Source organism: Mauremys mutica, chromosome 11, assembly GCF_020497125.1.
Source record: "Mauremys mutica isolate MM-2020 ecotype Southern chromosome 11, ASM2049712v1, whole genome shotgun sequence".
Classification (NCBI taxonomy): domain Eukaryota; kingdom Metazoa; phylum Chordata; order Testudines; family Geoemydidae; genus Mauremys; species Mauremys mutica.
This window is the reverse complement of record NC_059082.1, coordinates 42,737,563-42,757,643: the sequence shown is the minus strand read 5'-3', so window position 1 is coordinate 42,757,643 and position 20,081 is coordinate 42,737,563. Positions and strand designations below refer to the sequence as shown.

General features: G+C 53.2%; 1 protein-coding gene across 6 annotated transcripts in view; it reads left to right on the top strand.

The window, feature by feature from the left end:
* Positions 1-20,081, top strand: part of CELF6 (CUGBP Elav-like family member 6) — a 233,354-nt gene that overhangs the window by 118,818 nt on the left and 94,455 nt on the right. Inside the window, exon 4 of one of the 6 annotated variants that reach the window (XM_044980906.1) lies at positions 14,284-14,319. The exons of the other annotated variants lie outside the window; for them this stretch is intronic. Coding sequence (XP_044836841.1) covers positions 14,284-14,319 — 36 coding nt within the window. The remainder of the gene's footprint in view (positions 1-14,283; positions 14,320-20,081) is intronic. 6 annotated transcript variants of the gene reach the window in all.

The following is a 20,081-nucleotide window of genomic DNA, read 5'->3' as shown; positions in this document are numbered from 1 at the left end:
ATAGGAGCCACCAGCCGGAATGTCCCCAGCCTCCCCCCATCCCCCGCAACGATTTACCTCTCCCTAGGTGCTCCGGGCATTCAAACTTTGATTTAGTTGGGGATTGGTCCTGCTTTGAGCAGAGGGTTGGACTAGATGACCTCATGAGGTCCCTTCCAACCCTGATATTCTATGATTCTATGAACTGGTGCACCCACACTGCCGGAGAGGGCTGTATGACCGCTTTTGCAGTTTTCCTTTGCTTGACCATCATTTTCTGCAGGAAAGCAAAGAAACCTGGGGGGGACATGAATGCAGCATGTGCACAGTGGTACAGAATTCCCCGAGGAGTATGTGGTGCTGGGCATGTACAGACAACAGATGGTCCCCGCCCCAAGGAGCTGCCCAGCAAAGTAAAGACTGAAGTCCATTAGCTGGGACTTGGTAGCAGGCTCATTAACCTGTGTGTGTGATCCGCTTGCTAGAGGAAGACAGAGACCCATTGCAGTAGCCAGGGCTGTACCAGCTAGTGCGTGTGTGTTCTGTAACCGGGGGCAGTTTCACTGGCTTTCTGCTCTCATTTGCCCTCATAAAATTGAGCCAGCTAGTAGCTGCATCTGTTGGTAGCATCCCCTGAAGGGGCCTGGGCTTGGCAGCTGGATGGCCCTGGCATAGAGAGTACCCTTATAAAGTTTGCGAATGATACCAAGCTGGGAGGGGTTGCAAGTGCTTTGGAGGATAGGATTAAAATTCAAAATGATTTGGACAAACTGGAGAAATGGTCTGAAGTAAACAGGATGAAATTGAATAAGGACAAATGCAAAGTACTCCACTTAGGAAGGACCAATCAGTTGCACACATACAAAATGGGAAATGACTGCCTAGGAAGGAGTACTGCGGAAAGGGATCTGGGGGTCATAGTGGATCACAAGTTAAATATGAGTCAACAATGTAACGCTGCTGCAAAAAAAGCAAACATCGTTCTGGGATGTATTAGCAGGAGTGTTGTAAGCAAGACACAAGAAGTAATTCTGCTCTACTCTGCACTGATTAGGCCTCAGCTGGAGTATTGTGTCCAGTTTTGGGTGCCACATTTCAGGAAGGATGTTGACAAATTGGAGAAAGTCCAGAGAAGAGCAACAAAAATGATTAAAGGTCTAGAAAACATGATCTGTGAGGGAAGACTGAAAACATTGGGTTTGTTTAGTCTGGAAAAGAGAAGACGGGGGTGGGGGCACGATAACAGTTTTCAAGTACATAAAAGGTTGTTACAAGGAGGAGGGAGAAAAATTGTTCTTCTTAACTTCTGAGGATAGGACAAGAAGCAATGGGCTTAAATTGCAGCAAGGGAGGTTTAGGTTGGACATTAGGAAAAACTTCCTAACTGTCAGGGTGGTTAAACACTGGAATAAATTGCCTAGGGAGGGTGTGGAAGCTCCATCATTGGGGATTTTTAAGAGCAGGTTGGACAAACACCTGTCAGGGATGGTCTAGATAATACTTAATCCTGCCTTGAGTGCAGGGGACTGGACTAGATGACCTCTCGAGGTCCCTTCCAGTTCTATGATTCTATGCCCTTAGAGACGCCTGCCCCTAGGGCCAGGTGGGTGTGACTGGCTGCAGGATGGGCCTGGCACAGAGGCTTAGAGCAACTTTGGGGTTCATTTTGCTTGGTCAGGAGGTTGCTTGAAACTGACCCCCACTTTACGCCCCAGCACCCTAGCTGGGTGGAGAGCCGCACTGTCACTGGTGTATGGGCTGGGCTCCAGGCAGCGCAGGGCTGATGGCTAGCAAGCAGCACCCAAACGCTGCCTGTGCCCTACAGTAGGTGTGTGCTGCAGGTGGCCTGGGGCGTGCACATGTAGGACTCAGCTCAGTAAGAGCTGGGGGGACCAAGGGCCAGAGGCTCTCCAGGGGGATTGCTGGACTAGGGGAGCCAGAGAAAAACTGACCCATAAGGGCTGTGGGAAACTTGCAGGCCCACGTGTGTGCTGAGCCCCATCCAGGTGGGTAAGAGCTCTGTGTACACAGCAGGTCTCAGCTCATCCAGTTTAAGGGCCCTGATACATTGGGATGGCAGGAGAGGGAGGGGAGAGAGGCTGGGGAGGGAGGCCGGATGGGGTAAGGAGGAAGCAGAGGCTGGAGGAGGTCCAAGCACATGAGGGATGGGCTGGAAGCTTGAGGAGAGACCTGGGCAGAGGAGGGAGGGGGTGGAAGTTAGAGGAGGCTGGCGGGGGGGGAGGCTGGGGAGAGCTGCGGGGGTAGAGGTTGGGGAGATGAGGTCTGGGTTTGCTGCGGGGTTGATGGCCTCTCTTCGCTGCAAGATGCTGGTTCAGAATATGATGACTGAAGTGGAGCTGCCCGAGTGGCATTCCCCAGCACGTCCTGTTCACGTGGCTCCGCCAGCCGTGCCACGGGGTCTCCGCAGGCTCTCTATTACACTGAGTCACAGGGCCCAGGGCCATAGACCTTATGTCACGGCCCTACCTCAGTTTCCCCTCTGTAAAGCAGGGACTATCCTGCTAGCCCTGCCCCCCAGGGGGCTGTGGGTGCTGAGAGACTCTTGTTCTTTGTTTTGTGTCTCTCAGTGCAAAGGCTGGACACCCTCCAGCTGACACCAAGGCTAGATTCCAGGCCATAGGGGAGGGAGAGCCATGGGCAGAGCTCTGCCCCGCTAGGCCCCCATCACCTGCCCAGGCCCGGGGGTGAAGTACAGGGAAGCTGCAGACGCCACTGCCAGGGCTCCAGCAACTGCCTGCAAATTACATGGGTGCCACTGCACCCCCTCCATTACCGGCTGGCGTGTGGGGAGGGGACAAGGGGGCGGTGCTGGGGAGCTGGCAGGCCAGTGAGCAGACACGCCAGAGCTGGGCCTTCGGTGTGACAAATGGGGCCATTTAGCAGGCTGGGCTGGGAACTGGCAGGGAGAGGAAAGCAAAAGTGCCATGGGGAGCAGGCAGCCCCTGCCCAGCCTGCTCAGTGCCCACCTGTGCCAGGCCTTGTGGGTACAGATGGGAACTGGAGAGGGCAGGGACAGGAGAGGAGAGTACTGCCCCTTACACACACACACACACACACACACACACACACACACACACACACGTGTGCCATCTCACCGTAAACCCCCCAAAACTCCTAGCTGCAGACTTTGCACACATGCTTTTACACAGACAGGCTTGCCATGCCGATGGATTCACGCATACACGTTTACCGACACAAGCAGACACCCATATCCCCACACACATGCACACACGCTCATCCAAGCACACCGCACAATCGCACATCTGCACCCACAGAGATGCCAGCTTTGGCACTCACAGGTCCCGGCCGCAGCCTCCCTTGCTCTTTGCCTTCGTGAAAAGGCTGGCGAGTATCCAGGGGGTTGAGGCCGGGTGCTGCTGGGGAGAAGAGACGTGTAGTGTTATCATCTCACCGGCTAGTGCAGCAGCACCCAAAGAACTCGCCCCCGGCTGGCCTTGCTGTGCTGGGTGGTGAACGAATGGAGAACTTCTGAGTTATGGCCCTTTCTCCCTACACAGATCCATGTGAGCGGATCCCAGTTGTTCATACCACCCTCTGGGGTGGGGGTGGAGCTGTGCTCCCCCTCCCTGCGCGTACACACGCAGGCCAGGCACACAGATGGGTGTGCGCACCAGCCTCAATGTCTTGTCTGTATTTCATTGCACCCTCTCTGTACCTGTCCCCCCAACTCCCTACCCCTGTGCATTACCCCCCATAGCCTGACGCTCCATGCCCCACACCCCATCTCCACACGTGCACCATCTGCTGACCCCTAGCCCAGCACTCCCATCCCAGAACCCATTGTATCAAATCCTCTGTGCAAAACCCCAACACTACCCAGCTCCTCACACCCTGTGTGTCCCACTGCTTGTCCTGTTTCCCAGTGCCCCTAAACCCAGCCCCTCACACCCAACCCATCTCTCAGGCCCCACAGCCCCTACCAAGGGGGCACCCCACTGGAAAGAATCCAGGATTGGCCAGAAAGTTCCCAAACAAGCCACATGGATGCAGCAATCTCAGGGACTCCCTGCTGGTCCTTCCAGGGGCACGTGCCCACCGCACTGCGAGGCACTGCACGCCAGGCAGCTGCCTTGCTGAACAAAGATATCTGGTAGAGGAGCCATCAGATCCCTGGGACAAGGACCTGGCCTGTTTATGCAGCACTGTAACAGGGAGACAGCTCCTTAAGGGTAGTAAGGACTAGTGGTCAGTCAACTCCTGTTCCATGGTGTGTCCCTTTAAGTCCTGAGACTTTTAGAGCAGATAAAGACCTACGGAGGGGCAGAGGCAGGTGCTGGGGGAGAGGAAGATGGTCCCAGGGGAATATAGCCAGGCTACTGTTCCTTTAAGGGGCTGGGCCCAGCAACCCTGTAGAGTAGGTGGGGCAGGGCAATCAGGACAAGGGCTGGGAGGAAGGCTGTATAAATGCTGTCTCCTGGGCAGAGCAGGGCTGTTGGCCTCACCCCAAGGAGCTCAGGGGAGGTGGGCACAGAGAGCTGCTGAGGGCTTAAACCTGTACCCCTGGGAACAGAGGGCTGTGCAAGCCCCAGGCTGCAGAGCCACAGACTCTGCTTTCTGCCCTAGCCTATTACCAGTCTCCTATGGGTGACCCCGTTAGGACCCACTGGAGCAACTCTGAGGCCAGGCCTTTGGCACCAGCAATCTGTGGCTCCTTGCAGCAAATCCAGCCCAGGCAGACCCCTGTGGGGGTGGGGGGTGTTAACCTGGGCCCCCTCAGAACAGTGGCAACCTTTGCACAACAAGGTAACTGTTGATTAGTCACCAGACTCCAGAAGCTGATCATCCTGTGGCTGGCCCAGGGGAATGGGGGTTCCAGTGGGCTCCATGGAGGCAGCATAGCCAAGCTGTAGTGAACCCGTGTTCGGGCTCTGCCTTCCTAACAGCCTGGCCTCCTTAGTGAGTTTGCAGGTGAGAGCCTCCAACCCTTGTACCACCCCCGTACACCTCCAAGCCCTTTGCTCTCCACTTGGGGCTGTGCCCACTGTGACTGGTTGCCCCTCCCCCAGGCTGCCACCTGATGTACTGGAGTCCCACTGAGCCGGCCTGTTCCACCAGCCTGGGCTCTCTCACCCTGTCCTGCTGAGCCAGGCCCTCAAGCCTCCCCAGCACACACAGGTAGGGACACGCCCAGCTGGAGAAAGACAGACACTGAGATCAGCTCCATGGGGGAAGAATTAGCTAGGGGATTGCCCAGTACTCAAGTGCACACCCCCTCTGGGGTGCAAACCTAAAATTGTATTGTCTTCTGCTGCACAGAAATCTGTACAGTGTGAGCTCATGAAAATCACCCCCTCCCTCAATGTGCAGGAAGATATACACAGCTTCCCCCGCCGCCATTATGAATTGCATAAACTGATTTAAAGAAAACAAAACATGTTTTTTAACTACGAAGGATAGATTTTAAGTGATTATAAGTAAGGCTGCGAGTCTGTCATGGAGGTAATGGATTCCGTGACTTTCCGGGACCTCTGTGACTTCTATGGCTGGCAGGTGCGACTGACTCCAAGGCTGCCCAAGCAGCTTGGGTGGCCTTGGGGCCAGACGCACCGCCCTCTCCCCCCCCCCCCCCCGGCTACAAACACAACAGCAGCAGTAGCTGGGACAGTCCTGGGCCAGCAGGACCAGCCCCCTACCAGCAACGGTGGTGGAGGCCCCGTGTTGCCCTCTCAGCACGAGCAGGCACCCCAGAGCCCCCCCCCATCACCTGTGGGTGCCTTGGAGGCCCCCCAACACCAGCAGGATCCCCCCCAGCACCAGCAAGTTCCCCAGAGCCCCCCTTTCAGAGCAGCAGCTACACCCCCCAGAGACCCGCAGAACACCATAGATTTAGTGAGGGGTATATAGTACAAGTCATGGACAGGTCACGGGGCCGTTAATTTGTGTTTATTGTCCATGACCTGTCCATGACTTTTACTAAAAATGCCCATGACTAAATCTTAACCCTTATAAGTTAGGCTAGCAAACAGAGCACAGTAGGTTACTAAGCAAATAAAACAACCAGGCAAACTAAGCTCAATACACTGAAGAAAGTGGTTACAAGTAGTAATTTCTCACCCTAAATGTTGTTTTAAGCATTTTTTTTTACAGACACCTTTTCCAGCCTGGGCTCGGCTCAGCTCAGCTCTCCTCCTCCTCCTCCTCGTCTCCCTCTCCCCCTTACCCCTTGTTTCTTAGATTTTTCCAGCAATCATCCTGGGCGGGGATTCAGTGAAGAAAAGTTCCCTGATTAACTCACTTCCCTGCCTTAAGTAGGATTTGTATTTGGCAGGAATCCTTTGTTCCTCATTTTGGTCCCCACCCACTATTAGTGGAAAAATACTAGTAGGCCAAGATGAGGTCTAATACCAGGTGACATGATCACATGACCCTGCAGTGTCACACCAGCATCCCAGGAAGCTTCTCAGGAAGGAGAGAGATTAGCATCTTCAGAAGTCTATTGTTCTCCGTAATGGCCCATCCAGGCTGATTGCATTGTCTAGTGGGCGTTCCCCAGGTTTAAACACAGCTGTAATTGTTACATTGTCAATATTCCTAACTTCAGATACAGAAATGATACTTGCATACAAATAGGATAATCATAGGCAGTACATCATACCGTTTCCATTGATACCTCACATGATCCATGTTGCATAAAACATATCTTAGTTATGCCATATTCATAACACTATCTCTATGAAGAATATTGGGCATAGTGTCACATGCCACCTTCCCCGCTGAGACGCAGTGTCCTGGGTGACTGGGTTTTCTATTGTCTTCTTGGCTTTTCCATCACTATGGGGTCGGCCGTGGCCAGTGCTTTAAGGGCCCATTCAGGCTCTGATGGCTGGGTGACACTCCTCCTCCTATCTCTCTTACCCTGGCCTGAGAGCAAGTTAGTCCTTCCCTGCCGCCCCCCCCAGGAGCCATTTAAAATACAGGGGAAACTGAGGCACACCTAAAACTCACGAAAATGCTACAGAAATTTCCCCCATTATCGTACCCAAGGGCAGAGATTACAGGGAGACCTCATTTGGGGTCTGGGCAGAAGACTTTATTTCAAGTTTATTTGGACATAATAAAGTAGCACCCCACAGGGGGAGTTTGTCTTCCACCTTCTGGGGCAGGGCGCAGTTCTTAAGGGAAAACTGAGATAGGGGGCTGCTGAGCTGTGCTTGGCCAGTGGGGGCACTCCAGGCCTGGCCTGCCCCTCTGACAGGCAACCAACTGTTCTTTTCAGGAATGTGAGGGTCTAAAGCACTTAGAGCCAAACCCCACGTAGACGGCTGCTGATGGATCCAGCCCCACCCCTCTCTGCTGACATGCCTCACCTGACCTTCACCTCTGGCTGCTGCTCCTGTACTGGGCTCCCTGTCACAGCCCTCCACCCCCACCTTCCCCATCCTGGGTTCCTCACCAGCCCTGCCGCTGCCCCTCAGTCCTGCCCGCAGCCCCCTGCCATCCCAGTCTAGGATCTCCCCAGAGCAGAGATTGCTAAAGGAAGATCTGTGCAGTGATCTCTGATTGGTGCCTTTGCTGACTCCCTTCCCCTCAAATTCATTTCTCGTGGGCTGTAACCTGACCTAGATTTGAACCTGCGGCTCTAGAGTGAAAGCCAGTGCCCTGCGGGCATTAGGGCATCAGGTGACTCCTTGGGTGGTGGATACAAGCTATTGGTAGCCTTGCTTAGGTACTGCAGCCTTCCTCCTCAGATAAATCTGTGAGCCCCAGCAGCACCTATGAGCCAGCATCCTGCCTGGAGCCTTGCTGGTAGCTCAGGAAAGGCAGGGGGGACGTGTGGAAAAGGTAGAGGGAAGCCAAACCCAATTCCCAGATCCAGGCTCCGGGAAGGATCTGCTTTGAAACTGGGTCTGGATTTGGTAGCTTAGGCCCATATCTGCTCAGAATGGAGAATTGGGAGGCACTGTGATTGGTTCGAAGTCCATAGCAGCCCACCTCTTGGGCACCCACATGGAGTATTACAAAGCATCTGCAGGCTGCGGCCCTGAATGACAGGAATGGTGGCCTCGTTCCCTTTCTTGTGTGTTGGAAGGCTAGAATGAGGATCCTCATCACAGCATGTGAGACATTAGACAGGTTTCAGAGGGGTAGCCATGTTAGTCTGTATCAGCAAAAACAATGAGGAGTCCTTGTGGCACCTTAGAGACTAACAAATTTATTTGGGTATAAGCTTTCGTGGGCTAAAACCCACTTCATCAGATGCATGGAGTGAAAAATACAGTAAGCAGTATAAATATTACACCACACGAAAAGATGGGAGTTGCCTTACCAAGTGGGGGGGTCAGTGCTAACGAGGCCAATTCAATTAAGGTGGAAGTGACCTATTCTCAACAGTTGATTACTTTTGTAGTGCTAATGAGGCCAATGCAATCAAGGTGGATGTCGCCCATTTCCAACTGTTGACAAGAAGGTGTGAGTATAAGCAAAGAGAAAATTACTTTTTGAGGTTACCCATCCACTCTCAGTCTTTATTCAAGCCTAATTTCATGGTGTCCAATTTGCAAATTAATTCCAGTTCTGCAGTTTTTCGTTGAAGTCTGTTTTTTTTGTTTTTTTGTTTTTTAAAGAATTGCCACTTTTAAGTCTGTAATTGAGTGTCCAGGGAAATTGAAGTACTTTCCTACTGGTTTTTGAGTGTTACAATTCTTGATGTCTGATTTGTGTCCATTTATTCTTTTGCATAGAGACTGTCCGGTTTGGCCAATGTACATGGCAGAGGGGCATTGCTGGCACATGATGGCATATATCACATTGGTAGATGTGCAGGTGAACGAGCCCCTGATGGGGTGGCTGATGTGATTAGGTCCTATGATGGTGTCCTTTGAATAGATATGTGGACAGAATTGGCACTGGGGTTTGTTGCAGGGATTGGTTCCTGGGTTAGTGTTTTAAAACCTGAAATAAGCAGAACCTGAGAGCCAGAGTCCAGGCTTTGTAGGGGAAAAGCTAACAAGTTCTTATGTGAGTCAGCGCCAACAGTGATAGGGCCAGAGAAGTCCCTCAGGTAGAGAAGAGCTGGCAGGGGTGGGTGATGCTGTGTCTGTCTCCTAGGCCTAGGACGTCTGGTGAGGCTGAAGGCCTGGAGTTGTCAGTTGCCCTTCATGCAATGATAGTTCTCAGCCATAGCGGACTAGACTCCAGGCTCCCGAACTCCCAAGCAGACCTGGTCCTAGTGTCTCAATAGAAACTCTTGTGACCAAAAAAATAGCCTAGTCTGAAAATGATCGGTTTGGAGGAAAATTTTCATGTTTTTTTGCCCCAAACAGTGACATTTTTGCCTTTTCACTTCTCTCTCTCCCTCCCACCATCACTGGGCCGATGCTCTGGAACTGCTCTGTAGGAAGCCAGTCAGGACTCTGGTGTAGCGTGCCTCCTCTCTACCCTGTCGCCACGGCAAGAAGCTTACATAGGTTCAGCCTCCCTGAGTCTGACCTCGGCACATTGAGCACCCCTTTTCACACTGTGTGCTTCCCGCAGTGAGTCTGCCTGGGCGGGGCTTCTGGGGCAGCCAAAGGGTCCTGCACCCCAACCCTGCCGTCAGCGGTGACTCTCAGCTCGCGTGTAAAACAGAAGGTTTATTAGTCGACAGGAACACAGTGTAGAACAGAACTTGTCTTCCTTGAGTCCCCCACAGCAGACTGAACTCAACCCTGCTGCCTGGCCTCCGACACACCCGTTGCTTCTCCTCCGGTCTTTTTGTCCTGCTTCCCCAGCAAAGTGTCACTTGGTCGCATAGTGTCACTTGGTCACATCCCCTTCCTGGTTCTCAGATTATGAAGGGCACCGTCCATAGCTTATATGCAGGCAGCTAAAGCAGCCTCATCGCCTCCTTTCCCCCCCTCCCCCCAGAGTCTCAGCAAAAGTCACACACCGTTATCCCCACCACCTATAGGGTGACCAGATAGCAAGTGTGAAAAACGGGATGGGGGTGGGGGGTAATTGGTGCCTACATAAGAAAAAGCCCTGAATATCGGGACTGACCCTATAAAATCGAGCCATCTGGTCACCCTAACCACCTAGGAACTGGTGCAGTACACAGGGAAACTGAAGCACACATCGTATTCATGCAAAACAGTAAGACTCACATGTGCACATGTACAACATAGCAAGGGGAAAATCCCACTTCATTACACTAGGTGCCAAGCCATTGGCCTAGCCTTTCCTCCGTTGACGGAGCTCTGGCATGACGTGTGGCCCATTACATTCTTGCTTTGGAGAAAGTGGCTGGGTGGTGGATCTGTACAGCCCAGTTTTTTGCCCTGCTGACCTGGCAGGGCCAAAGCGCAGCCTCTCTCTAGAGCAGCTAGCATGGCTGGCAGCCCTGCCATTTCCCGGGACTCACTAGCACATGCAAGTCCCATGGCGCTGGTCGCAAGAGATTCCCGGGAGGCACAGAAGGGTGTGAGCCTGGTGTTTGTTGCGAAGTTTGACACAGAATATCCATGTTTATTTCCAGGGGGGGTTGTTTTGGTTTTTATCCGCTGGTTTTGTGCCAGCAGAGAACTGAAAGGAGAAAATCCCCGACATCCCCAGTGCTAATGGATATTTTCTCCCAATCCTGAGAGCTGTAGAAATCAACCCTTAGGAGAAGCCCCGTAGAGTTTAATAGGGCTAAATGCAATCGGGGTCTATAGAAATGACCCAAAGAACAAGAGGGGTCTCTGAACTCTGCTTAGGGTCTGTCTTCACTGCACAGTTAAACCAGACTCTTATCCAGGTTTTAGTCCAACCCCCCTACCATCCACACAGAGAAACTTCTAACCTGGGTATGGAGGAGCCTTAAACCTGGGCTAGCTGACCCAGCTGGGGGTGGGGGGGAGATTAGAAACCAGGTTCTGTTTTAACTTGGGCTGAACCCCCCATCCCAGGTACAGGCAAATCAGTGGAACATTGCTAGTCCTCCAGTTTCTTCCACAATTGCCCGAATTTTTCAGACCTGGGGACCAGTCACTCGAGTTACCAGTGCAGTGAAGACAGAGCCCTTAGTGCTGCCATGTGGCTTCCCAGCCTGGAGTGCTGAGAAGGATGCAGCATTCGCAGGTCAGGCTGGGATCTGCCCGGTGCTCCTGGTTTGCTTTGCGCTGTAGGAGAAGGCGGAGTTGGGACTGGTGACGGACTGGCTTTGTGTGGGAGAGGCAGGGCTGGCTGCTGAGTCCAGCTCTGTCTGCACAGCCGGTGGAGGCTCCTGGAACAGCTCCCAGCTCCTCTTGTGTGTTTGTGGGAGAGCTGCGGAAGGGGAGCCTGTTGTTCACAGGCCAGAGCCCCCTGCTTTGCCCAGCCAGGTCCGTCCCCCAGCAGCTGTTCCCGCTCCCAGAAGGGCTGGGCTGGCCAGCTGTGTTACACAGCTTGCTGTCTATCCCTCTGGCTTCTGTCTGTTCCTCGGTCTGCTGGGTAATCCAACCCAGGGGTAAAATAACATAAAAGACTTACTGGTACGGGGGCCCAGCTCTGGGCCCCCAGAAGGGGCGGGGCCTCAGGCGGAGGGGGTGGGGCTGGAGTTCAGCTTCCCCCAGCCAGCCCTTCTGCGCTGCCCGGGGCTCCGGTGGCAATTTAAAGGGCATGGGGCTCTGGCTGCTGCCGCAGTAATGGTGGCGGTGGCCAGGAGCCCCGGGCCCTTTTAAATCACTGGGCCTTTTACCTCCCTCCCCTCCGTCGGCGGCCCTGCCGTTAGGGTCCCTACTAGCAGGGCCGCTGATGGGGCAGAGGGGGAAGGGGCAGTGACGTTAAAGCGGGCTCAAACTGGCAGCCACTTCTTACTGGTACGCCATACCGGCGCTCTTTCACGTCCTAAATCCCTCATTAATTAGGAGAGAAGAGCTTGGCATTGAAGAGTGTGGTTGGCATTGCCAAGCAGATGGGGCTGGGGGGGGAGTCGCACACAGGAAGGGAAGGCATGGAACTGATGCCGAGTGGGCGGCCTGTGTGGCCACTCCATGAGCCGAGACAGGGCTTTGCATCTGCCAGAGTGAACACAGGCCCTGGAGAGGCCAGTCCAAGCTTCACCCGAGACACGGTGCCAGGGAGCGTGCGGGCAGCGCTTTGGCCAGTTGGATGCGCTGGAGACGCCAGCTAGCGCTGACCTTATTCACATAGAACGGGGGGGTTCTCTGTGCCCTGGACCACAGAAGCAGCTGCAGGGAGACGCAGAGCAGGCACGTGGGCCAGGGACCCCTTGATGCTCAGCTGTGGCTGTGAGGAGCACAGTATATATGGGTGGGTGGATTTAGAGCGTTCCCCTCACTTCACCCTAGCACAGTACCTAGCCTCCAGCCAAGGCCCCCATAGGCTCCAGCAATGCTCCACCCTTGCTCAGCAAGAGAGGTCACCACAGAGTGATGCATGCCAGCTCCCACCCCAAGAGCACAGCTCTCCCAGGGAGCAACTGGACCCAGCGATCACTCTTGGGTCTGCCCCGTAGTGACACAGGGCTGCAGATCAGGCTCTGCTGACGGCAGCATTCCTGCGTCTGGGGTCCGGCCTTTAAAGGGCCATGGGACCGTAATTACAGCAGCAGTCTGCAGGTGCACACACGCAGGCCAGCTTCCGAAAGTCTCGCTCTGTGTAAGTGGGGTCACCCCTCAGCACTGAAATGTAGCTACCTCTGGGGTGGGAACTGACAGCCCTGCTGCACCCACCATGCTACAGAGCAGGGTTGGGATTTTTAGGAATAGAAGGGAAAATAATTTTTCCAATTGAAACTGCAGGTGTGGGGGTGGCTTTTAGGGAGGCTGAGTGTAATTAGCGGGACTGGACTGGTGCATGGGGACTGCGCCTTGTGCAAAAAGTGTCTTGGGAGTGATTAAGGGCCCCAAGGGGTCAGAATCTCAGTGTTACACCTCATCTGGTAGACAACAGCTCTGGCCCCTTAGCCCCAGGCTGGGGCATTGGGTCAGGGCTTGTTATTTCTTACTTGGAATATTGATTATGCGAAGATGCTGATCTGCTCCCCAGTGTGTGAGGTGCTGTACAAACACACCCTGAAGACATGCTCCCTGCCCCACAGAGCTCTGAATCAAAGAGAATCTTAGAAGGAAGAGCGCCACCTGCTGATTTGGCTACGCCACTTCCTGGCAAAGTGCCAGGCCTGAGTTTGCTGGTGAGCAGAGGGGGCACCAAAGTGGGCAACCTGTGTTTTTCCTACTGCCAGTCCCCATGAAAGGTGCCCGGTTCCCAGGCAATCTCTGACCAGGCCATTAGCTGTGGGGAGCTGAGGGAAGCAAGGCTGCAGAGAGTCATGCCCTAATCTCACCCCCTCTGCTCCTCTTCTTGGCCTCGTCTCTCTTTGATTGGGTAGTGTGTCTCGGGGCGAGGAGCCCGATTGATTGATTCTGCTAATACCTGATAGGAAATGGCTGTGATCTAAATGTGAGCTGTTTGTTCTCCTGCCCAGGGGAATCTCAAGATCCATGGCAGGCAGGTATGGAGGGCATCGAGGAGACAAACGGAGATCTCACCTCGATCACAAACCTTAGATCAGATGTGCTAATGGTGCCTAGGTTATTGGTTCTCCTTCCCCTCCCGACAGCTGGCATGTGGGCGAGTGTGATGGGGAGGTGGGCTGTTCCTGGACGGTGCATTTCCATGAGGGTGCCGCTCTCCCATTCCCTGCGAGGGGCACCAAAACCATCAAGCTGCAATTTGTTGAGCTCTTCTCCAGCTGGGTGGCTGGTTTCTCTCTCCAGGCTCTTCCCCTGTCATTCCTGTTGCTCTTTCTCTGCTCTTTCCCAATGGAAAATATGGGCCAGATCCTCCACAGACGTAAATCGGCACAGCTCCATTGACAGCACAGATTGCCACCAGCTGAGGATAGGCCCAGTCAATGTATTTCCAATCCAGGTATCCCAATGGAATACACAGACACCCAGTGGAGTCTTAAACTTTCTAGGGCCGTATGGTCTCACGATTGTGTAATGACCCAGAGATCCGTCTTCCCCCTGTGCTGCCATTGGCTTCCGAGCCATAACTTCTGAGTTACACAGGTGTAAACGCCTGGGGCCTGAGTCTGATCTCACAGCCCTGTTAACCAGGGGTAAGCAGGGCCGGCTCCAGGCACCAGCGAAGGAAGCAGGTGCCTGGGGCGGCCAATAGAAAGGGGCGGCAGTGCGTCCATTGTCGGGGTGGCACGTCCAGGGTGGAGGCAGCTCAATCGGCTCGCTCCGGGTTGGCGGCACTTCGGCGGCGGGTACTTCACTCGCTGTCTTCCTCTTCGGCCGCAGCTCAATCGGGTTTTTCTTTTTTTTCTTCTTTTTTTTTTTTTCTTTGCAGCTTGGGGCGGCAAAAAAGCTGGAGCCGGCTCTGGGGGTAAGTAATGAAGTGACGTCAGTGTAGAGAGCTGGCCATCCCTAGGAGGTCAAACACTGCTCCCCAGCACTCCAGTGTAAACCTGCAGTAACTCCACTGCTGTCAGCCCAGCATAGTGCCATTGACGTGGGTGGAGCTGTGCTGATTTACGCCAGCAGATGACTTGGCCCACTGCTAATTTCACAACGTGTTTGGAGGCAGCTGTGTGCGACTGCTGCATTTTCCATCTCAGTGATTAACATTTAGCTCTTGTCTCCGTGCAGTGCGTGGCCTGGCTGGCTTTCTCCGTCTCTCCCTCACAACGGCCAGCCTTGCTTCCATTCCCAGGCCTCCAGCCTTTGCTTTCTCCATCTTGCTGTGACACTGGCCAGCCTTGCTTCCATTCCCAGGCCTCCAGCCTTTGCTTTCCTTTCCTTGGAGGCCAGGTTCAGCCCCTTCAGCCCTGGAACACGGCCAGAAGAGCATCAGGCTCATTCAATAGCTGGAATGTGGCTGATTGTAGATTTCATAAACGTTAGCCAAGCCTGTGTCCTGTAGCAGTGCAGAGACACACGTCCAGCATGCACAGCATCTACTGCACCTACACACAGGCAGAGATTCCTCAGCCACCCTGTGATACCTACACACACTCACAAGCGTACACAAACACCACGTATACTGCACCCACACACAGGCAGAGATTCCTCAGCCACACACCTACTCTGTGATACCCACACACACTCACAAGCATACACATGGGACTGCAAACTCACACATTACAGTACACAACACACCATATGGGCACCAAACACCTCAACAGCTTTAGATACATGCATCAACACTTGTCACAGGCTGCAAAGGTGCAAGCAATTGGGGTGGGGGTGGGGGGAGAGGGGGGGAAGATGTGGATAAAGAGCCCAAATGGGGATACAAGAATAGAGCTTTAGGTCTCCTGGGTTGAATTCTGTAACAAACAGGATTAGCCCATCCACATGATCCAATGCTGCTGATGGTAATACATTACAAGAATGAATGCAAAGTCCGACCAGGGGAGAGGAGCACCCCCTTCACAAGAAACATCTGAGAGCTACCCACACATCATGGATACCCCCACAAACATATAGCCTGGGCAATACACCATATTTACACACACACCGTTTATCTACGCCTTCTGCACACACACACCCCATGAAGAAATACACTGTATGTATTCACACGCGCACACACATCTTGGGCAATACACCATACTCGCACACACACTTTATACTCCCCTTCTACACCCTACACCATGAACAAATATACCGTACTAATGTGCACATTTTGACACACACAGACAGAGAATGCACACACCCCCACAGACTAACTGTGATTATGTATCTTTCACTCTTTAAACAGTAAAACACCCCCGCCTTTGTCACCCCCACCGCAGTACAAGCACACCCGCACCTCACACTACAGCCGATGCCCACAGTCCATGACCATGCATCCCCTCCCACTGCAGCTTCCAGGGAAAGCCAGCCCATGCGCTGCCACATGCCTGCACTCACACCCACACTCCAGGACAGGCACACGCGCAGCATGCGGCCTGCCCCCCACCAGTCAATACAGCTTGTTACAGCAGGGGAGAAAAGGGAAAGCAAGCCAAGTCTTTAATTCCCTCTTTGGGAGGCTAGAGACGGATCAGGGTATTGACGAGGTAGTTGACTGAGTGCTGGGCAGTGGCCCGTCTGCAGTATCCGTGCAATCTTTTTGCCCATCCAGGGCCCCTTCCTATTCAACTGCATAGAATGTAAATCCAGCACCAGATCCTTCCTGTCCGGCCCTCCAGAGATCCTGTACCATGGCCTTGTATTCTCCGCCCGGCCACCTCTCTCACTCGCCATCCATCGGCCCCTCCCCTAGTGAGAAGAACCCCCGCCTCGTGGACAGTCCCAATGGCTCTGAGCAAGGGGAAGAGGGACCTTCTGATACTGTCTGATGTTGCAGGCTGGCTCCTAATGGGGTTGTTATGTCAGAAGTCACCAGGTGGCGCTGTTACACAAAATCTTACCAGCTCTTTTTCTTAGCATGAGAGAATGGTTCAGTCATGGAAGAAATACTGTAAGACTGTGTAGCTAGTTTTGTGGTGGATAAGCTTGTTGGGGGGAGCTGTGGCAAGCAAACTGGGGAGTTTGCATTTTGCCTTGATCTCTAACCAGGGTCAGTTCTTAGGGAAGAGTTGCTCCCCGGAACCTAGGCTGTGGGGTTTGGGCTGCAATTGCTGAGAGAGGAGATCTGTTTGTGACCACCTCTGTTCCAGGACTGGTGTGTGTATATATATAGTGCAAATAAATTGCACTACGAATATACCCAGACTCTGTGTCATTGATTCCTCCTCCAATGGGACGTTGACCTGCAAAGCCGTGATGTCTGCTACTACTGGATAGAGGGGCGAAAGGGATATGGGGCAAAGTCTGAACTCAGAGTAAGATTTATTAGTGAGAGAAACAGAATGAAGAGACCCAAGGGAAGAGTGGGCAATAGGCCCTGGGAAGAGACTCTGCCTCTCTTTGGTTTTTATACAAGCTTTGTTCATTTCCAGACACACAGATGCTGGCTATACTGTGCAGAGACACACAGCTGAAAGCTGATAGATTGTCATAGACTCTTTGTTGAAATATGCTGTTTCACTGAAACCAAAACATTTCATGGAGATGTCTGGGTCTTGGTGGAGTTTTGGCTGGGAAGGTTTCTGAGGTCCGGAGCTCCCTGCTCAGTTCTGACAAGAGAGAGACGAGAATCAACAACCTGACTTTTATGAGCAAGAAGTGGACGTTCCATCATTATTCCGTCTTGTTGCAATTCATTTGCAAGATTTTGTTTTCATTCCAGTGTGGAACAAAAACATTTCAAATTCAAAACCTCAAAAGTTGTTGCAAAACAGAGTTGTCCACTGGCCAGCTTTCATTGTAAGCTCTTCAGACTGGGTTTGGCTTGTTCTTTGTGTGTACGGCACCAGCGCAATGAGTCCTATCCCTGTCTCTGGCCCACAGGGGCTATTACAGCGCTAATAATAATAATGATCACAGGGGTTGCTGAGGAGCATTGGCATTGCGGTATGGGGACCCAGGCCTGGGATCATGCAATCGGGGCTGTGGCTTAGGGTCGAGGGATATTGGCAGAGCTGTTTGTGGGACTCCAGGACTGGAGTAGTAGGGGAAGTTGCACGTCAGGTTTGGGATCGGGAAGCGTCCCACTCTGAAGATCATGAGCAGTGTTTACATGCCGTATTCATACAACATGCAGCTGTACTGCAAGTAGTGCCTTGGCTGGGGCTCATGTTACATGTTTGCTCAACTTATTTTTCTAAACTGGCATTTCCCTACACCGAGTTCAGTGTCCCCAGTGTAAATCCCACTGCAGCCAGTCTGGGGATCTCCCCTTGCGTTTGGTTATTAGAGGGAAAGAAGTGTAACTAGTGAGAATACTTGTCCCTGCTGAAGTTCTGTCTTTGCTTGTAGCGCCTTGCACAATGTGTGCAACTACATTTGGAAAGTGCAGCATTTAAAGTGTTGCGTTTCTTGGCGGTTTGGGGAAAACGATCCATTTCAAGGTCAGCCTTGGAAGCGTTACCTGCTAGTGAGAGTTTTTGAATGAAGCCTCTAAAGGTTCCATTTTAAAATTTGGATTTACAAAATTGGTGTTTGCCAGCTGCCTCGAAAGGTGCGGAAATTGGAGCGGTCAGCTCTTCCATTACAACCCCCCATTTCCTGAAATCCTGGGCACTTCAGGGGAATCACCTCAAATAGTCCTGACAGAATTTCCCAGCAAAGTTTGCTGAACCACGCCTGGCCTCGCAGCCTGCTCAGTTGCACTTCCCTGTTGCTCTTATTTGTATTACAAGAAGCATCCTAGCAGCCCCAACCAAGAGCAGGCCCCCATTGTGCAAGGTGCTGTACAGACAGGTGGGAAGAGACAGGTCCTGCTTTGCACAGCATCAACACATCACCATGAAACTTACTATGGTAGCGCCTGGCATGCCCACTCGAAATCAGTCCCGTCGGGCTGGATTCTGTAGAGACTGTCCCTGGCCCAAAGAGCTCCCGAGATAGACTGGGTGGGAAGGAAACGGAGAGTAAACGACTTGTCCAACATCACAAAGCGGGTCAGCGGCAGAGGCTGAACAGCTGCGCCAGTGTTCCAGCCACCAGCCCATGCTGCCTCTCGCTGCCCAGAGCCGTCCGGTTCTCCTGCCCTGGCCCCATGCTGTTGGGTTCTGCTCTGCATGTTTATAGTGCCTCCCCCAATGGCTAAAACACCCTCTTCCCCTCAGTATTCAAACAGCAAAGATCCCATCCTTTTTCTCCTAGCCGGCAGCTTTGAGGGCCTGGGCCCTGGAAGGGGAGGGTTTCTCTGCCCCAGTGAGCGCTCCCGGAGGCAGTCTGCAGGCACACAGCCCCCGCGACACTCTATTCATAGTACCCAAGGCTATGGGTGGTGGGCAGGAAGGCAGACCCATGGCTCCACTCTGCTCCCTTTGGGAAGGCTGGCAGTGCTGCCTGGATCCCGGCTCTTGGGGCGCTCTGTCTCCCGACCAAATACCATCAGGAAGACTCCACTGCAGCGCCAGGCAATGAGAATATTGTCAGCTGCAAGCAATGGGCACGCCCTGGTCCAGGCAGTGTGGTCTAGTGGTTAGAGCAGGGGTCTAGGAAAGTATGTCCCTCACTCTGTGGGTGTGAAGTATGGTCTAGCTGCCAAAGCAGGAATGCGGATCTGATCTTCCACTTAGACAGGAGTAAAGCAGGAGTCGTTATGCTGAAGTCAGTGGGGTTACCCCAGTGTAAGGCTGGGGTCTGGGAGCAGAAAACCCATCCCTGGGAGTCAGGACTCCTGGTGGGGCAGTTTATTCCTGGCTGTGTCAGGAAGTGCAGTTTGGCTGTTTGAACCAGACACTGGGAATCAGGAAGCCACAGTGCTATCCCTGTCTCCATTATGAGCCCATTGTATGGACCTTTAGCGTTCTGTGCCTCAGTTTCCCCATCTCCTGGGTAGTGTGGTAGTGCCCAGAGAGCCCAGCCTGGCCAGAGCCCCATTGTGCTTGGTGCTATCCAGACATTAGAGGGATAATGCTCCCCTAGCTCAGAGGCTGCTGATGGGGGGTTCAGTGTGAGCAGGAGTGAGGGTGGAACTTTAGCCTGGCCTCTGCCTCCTGGCCCCACACCCACCATCCCAGCTGAAAGCCAATGAGCTTGGTGGGATCTGGAAAGGCTACGAAGTCACCCAGACCAGCTGTGTTCCTTGTAGGCCTCTGTCCCAGGGTGAAGTTGCTCCCCAGGGTAGAAGCTGCCGGGGTGTGTGAGCACCAGTCTTTTCTCCGTGGCCGCTTATCCCTGGCGTGATGGCTGTGTGTGAAATCTCTATAGCGGGGTAAATAACTGTATTCCAAGTGAGATGTAGTTATTAACCACGACTCAGCTGGTGCCAGCGACACCTCCAGCGCATCCCAAGGGGACCCAGGAAATAAATTACCCACTTACAGGATGTAATTGGTGAGGGATTAAAAATCAATAGGAAGGAGAGTGCAAGCAAGCCGCCTGCGCCAGGCCACAACGCATTGCTCAGTGAAGGAGAAATCCCATGTAGGTAGGCGATCGCTCCCCTCCAGCCCTGAATGTCCAGCATCCCCCACCTACTCCATCCCCTTGCTGTCTCCAGACCTCCTTGTGAGTGTCTTTAATGAAAGGGCTCTTGACCTCTCCTGAATATACTGTGATGACAACCAGCTGGCAAAGAACTCAGCC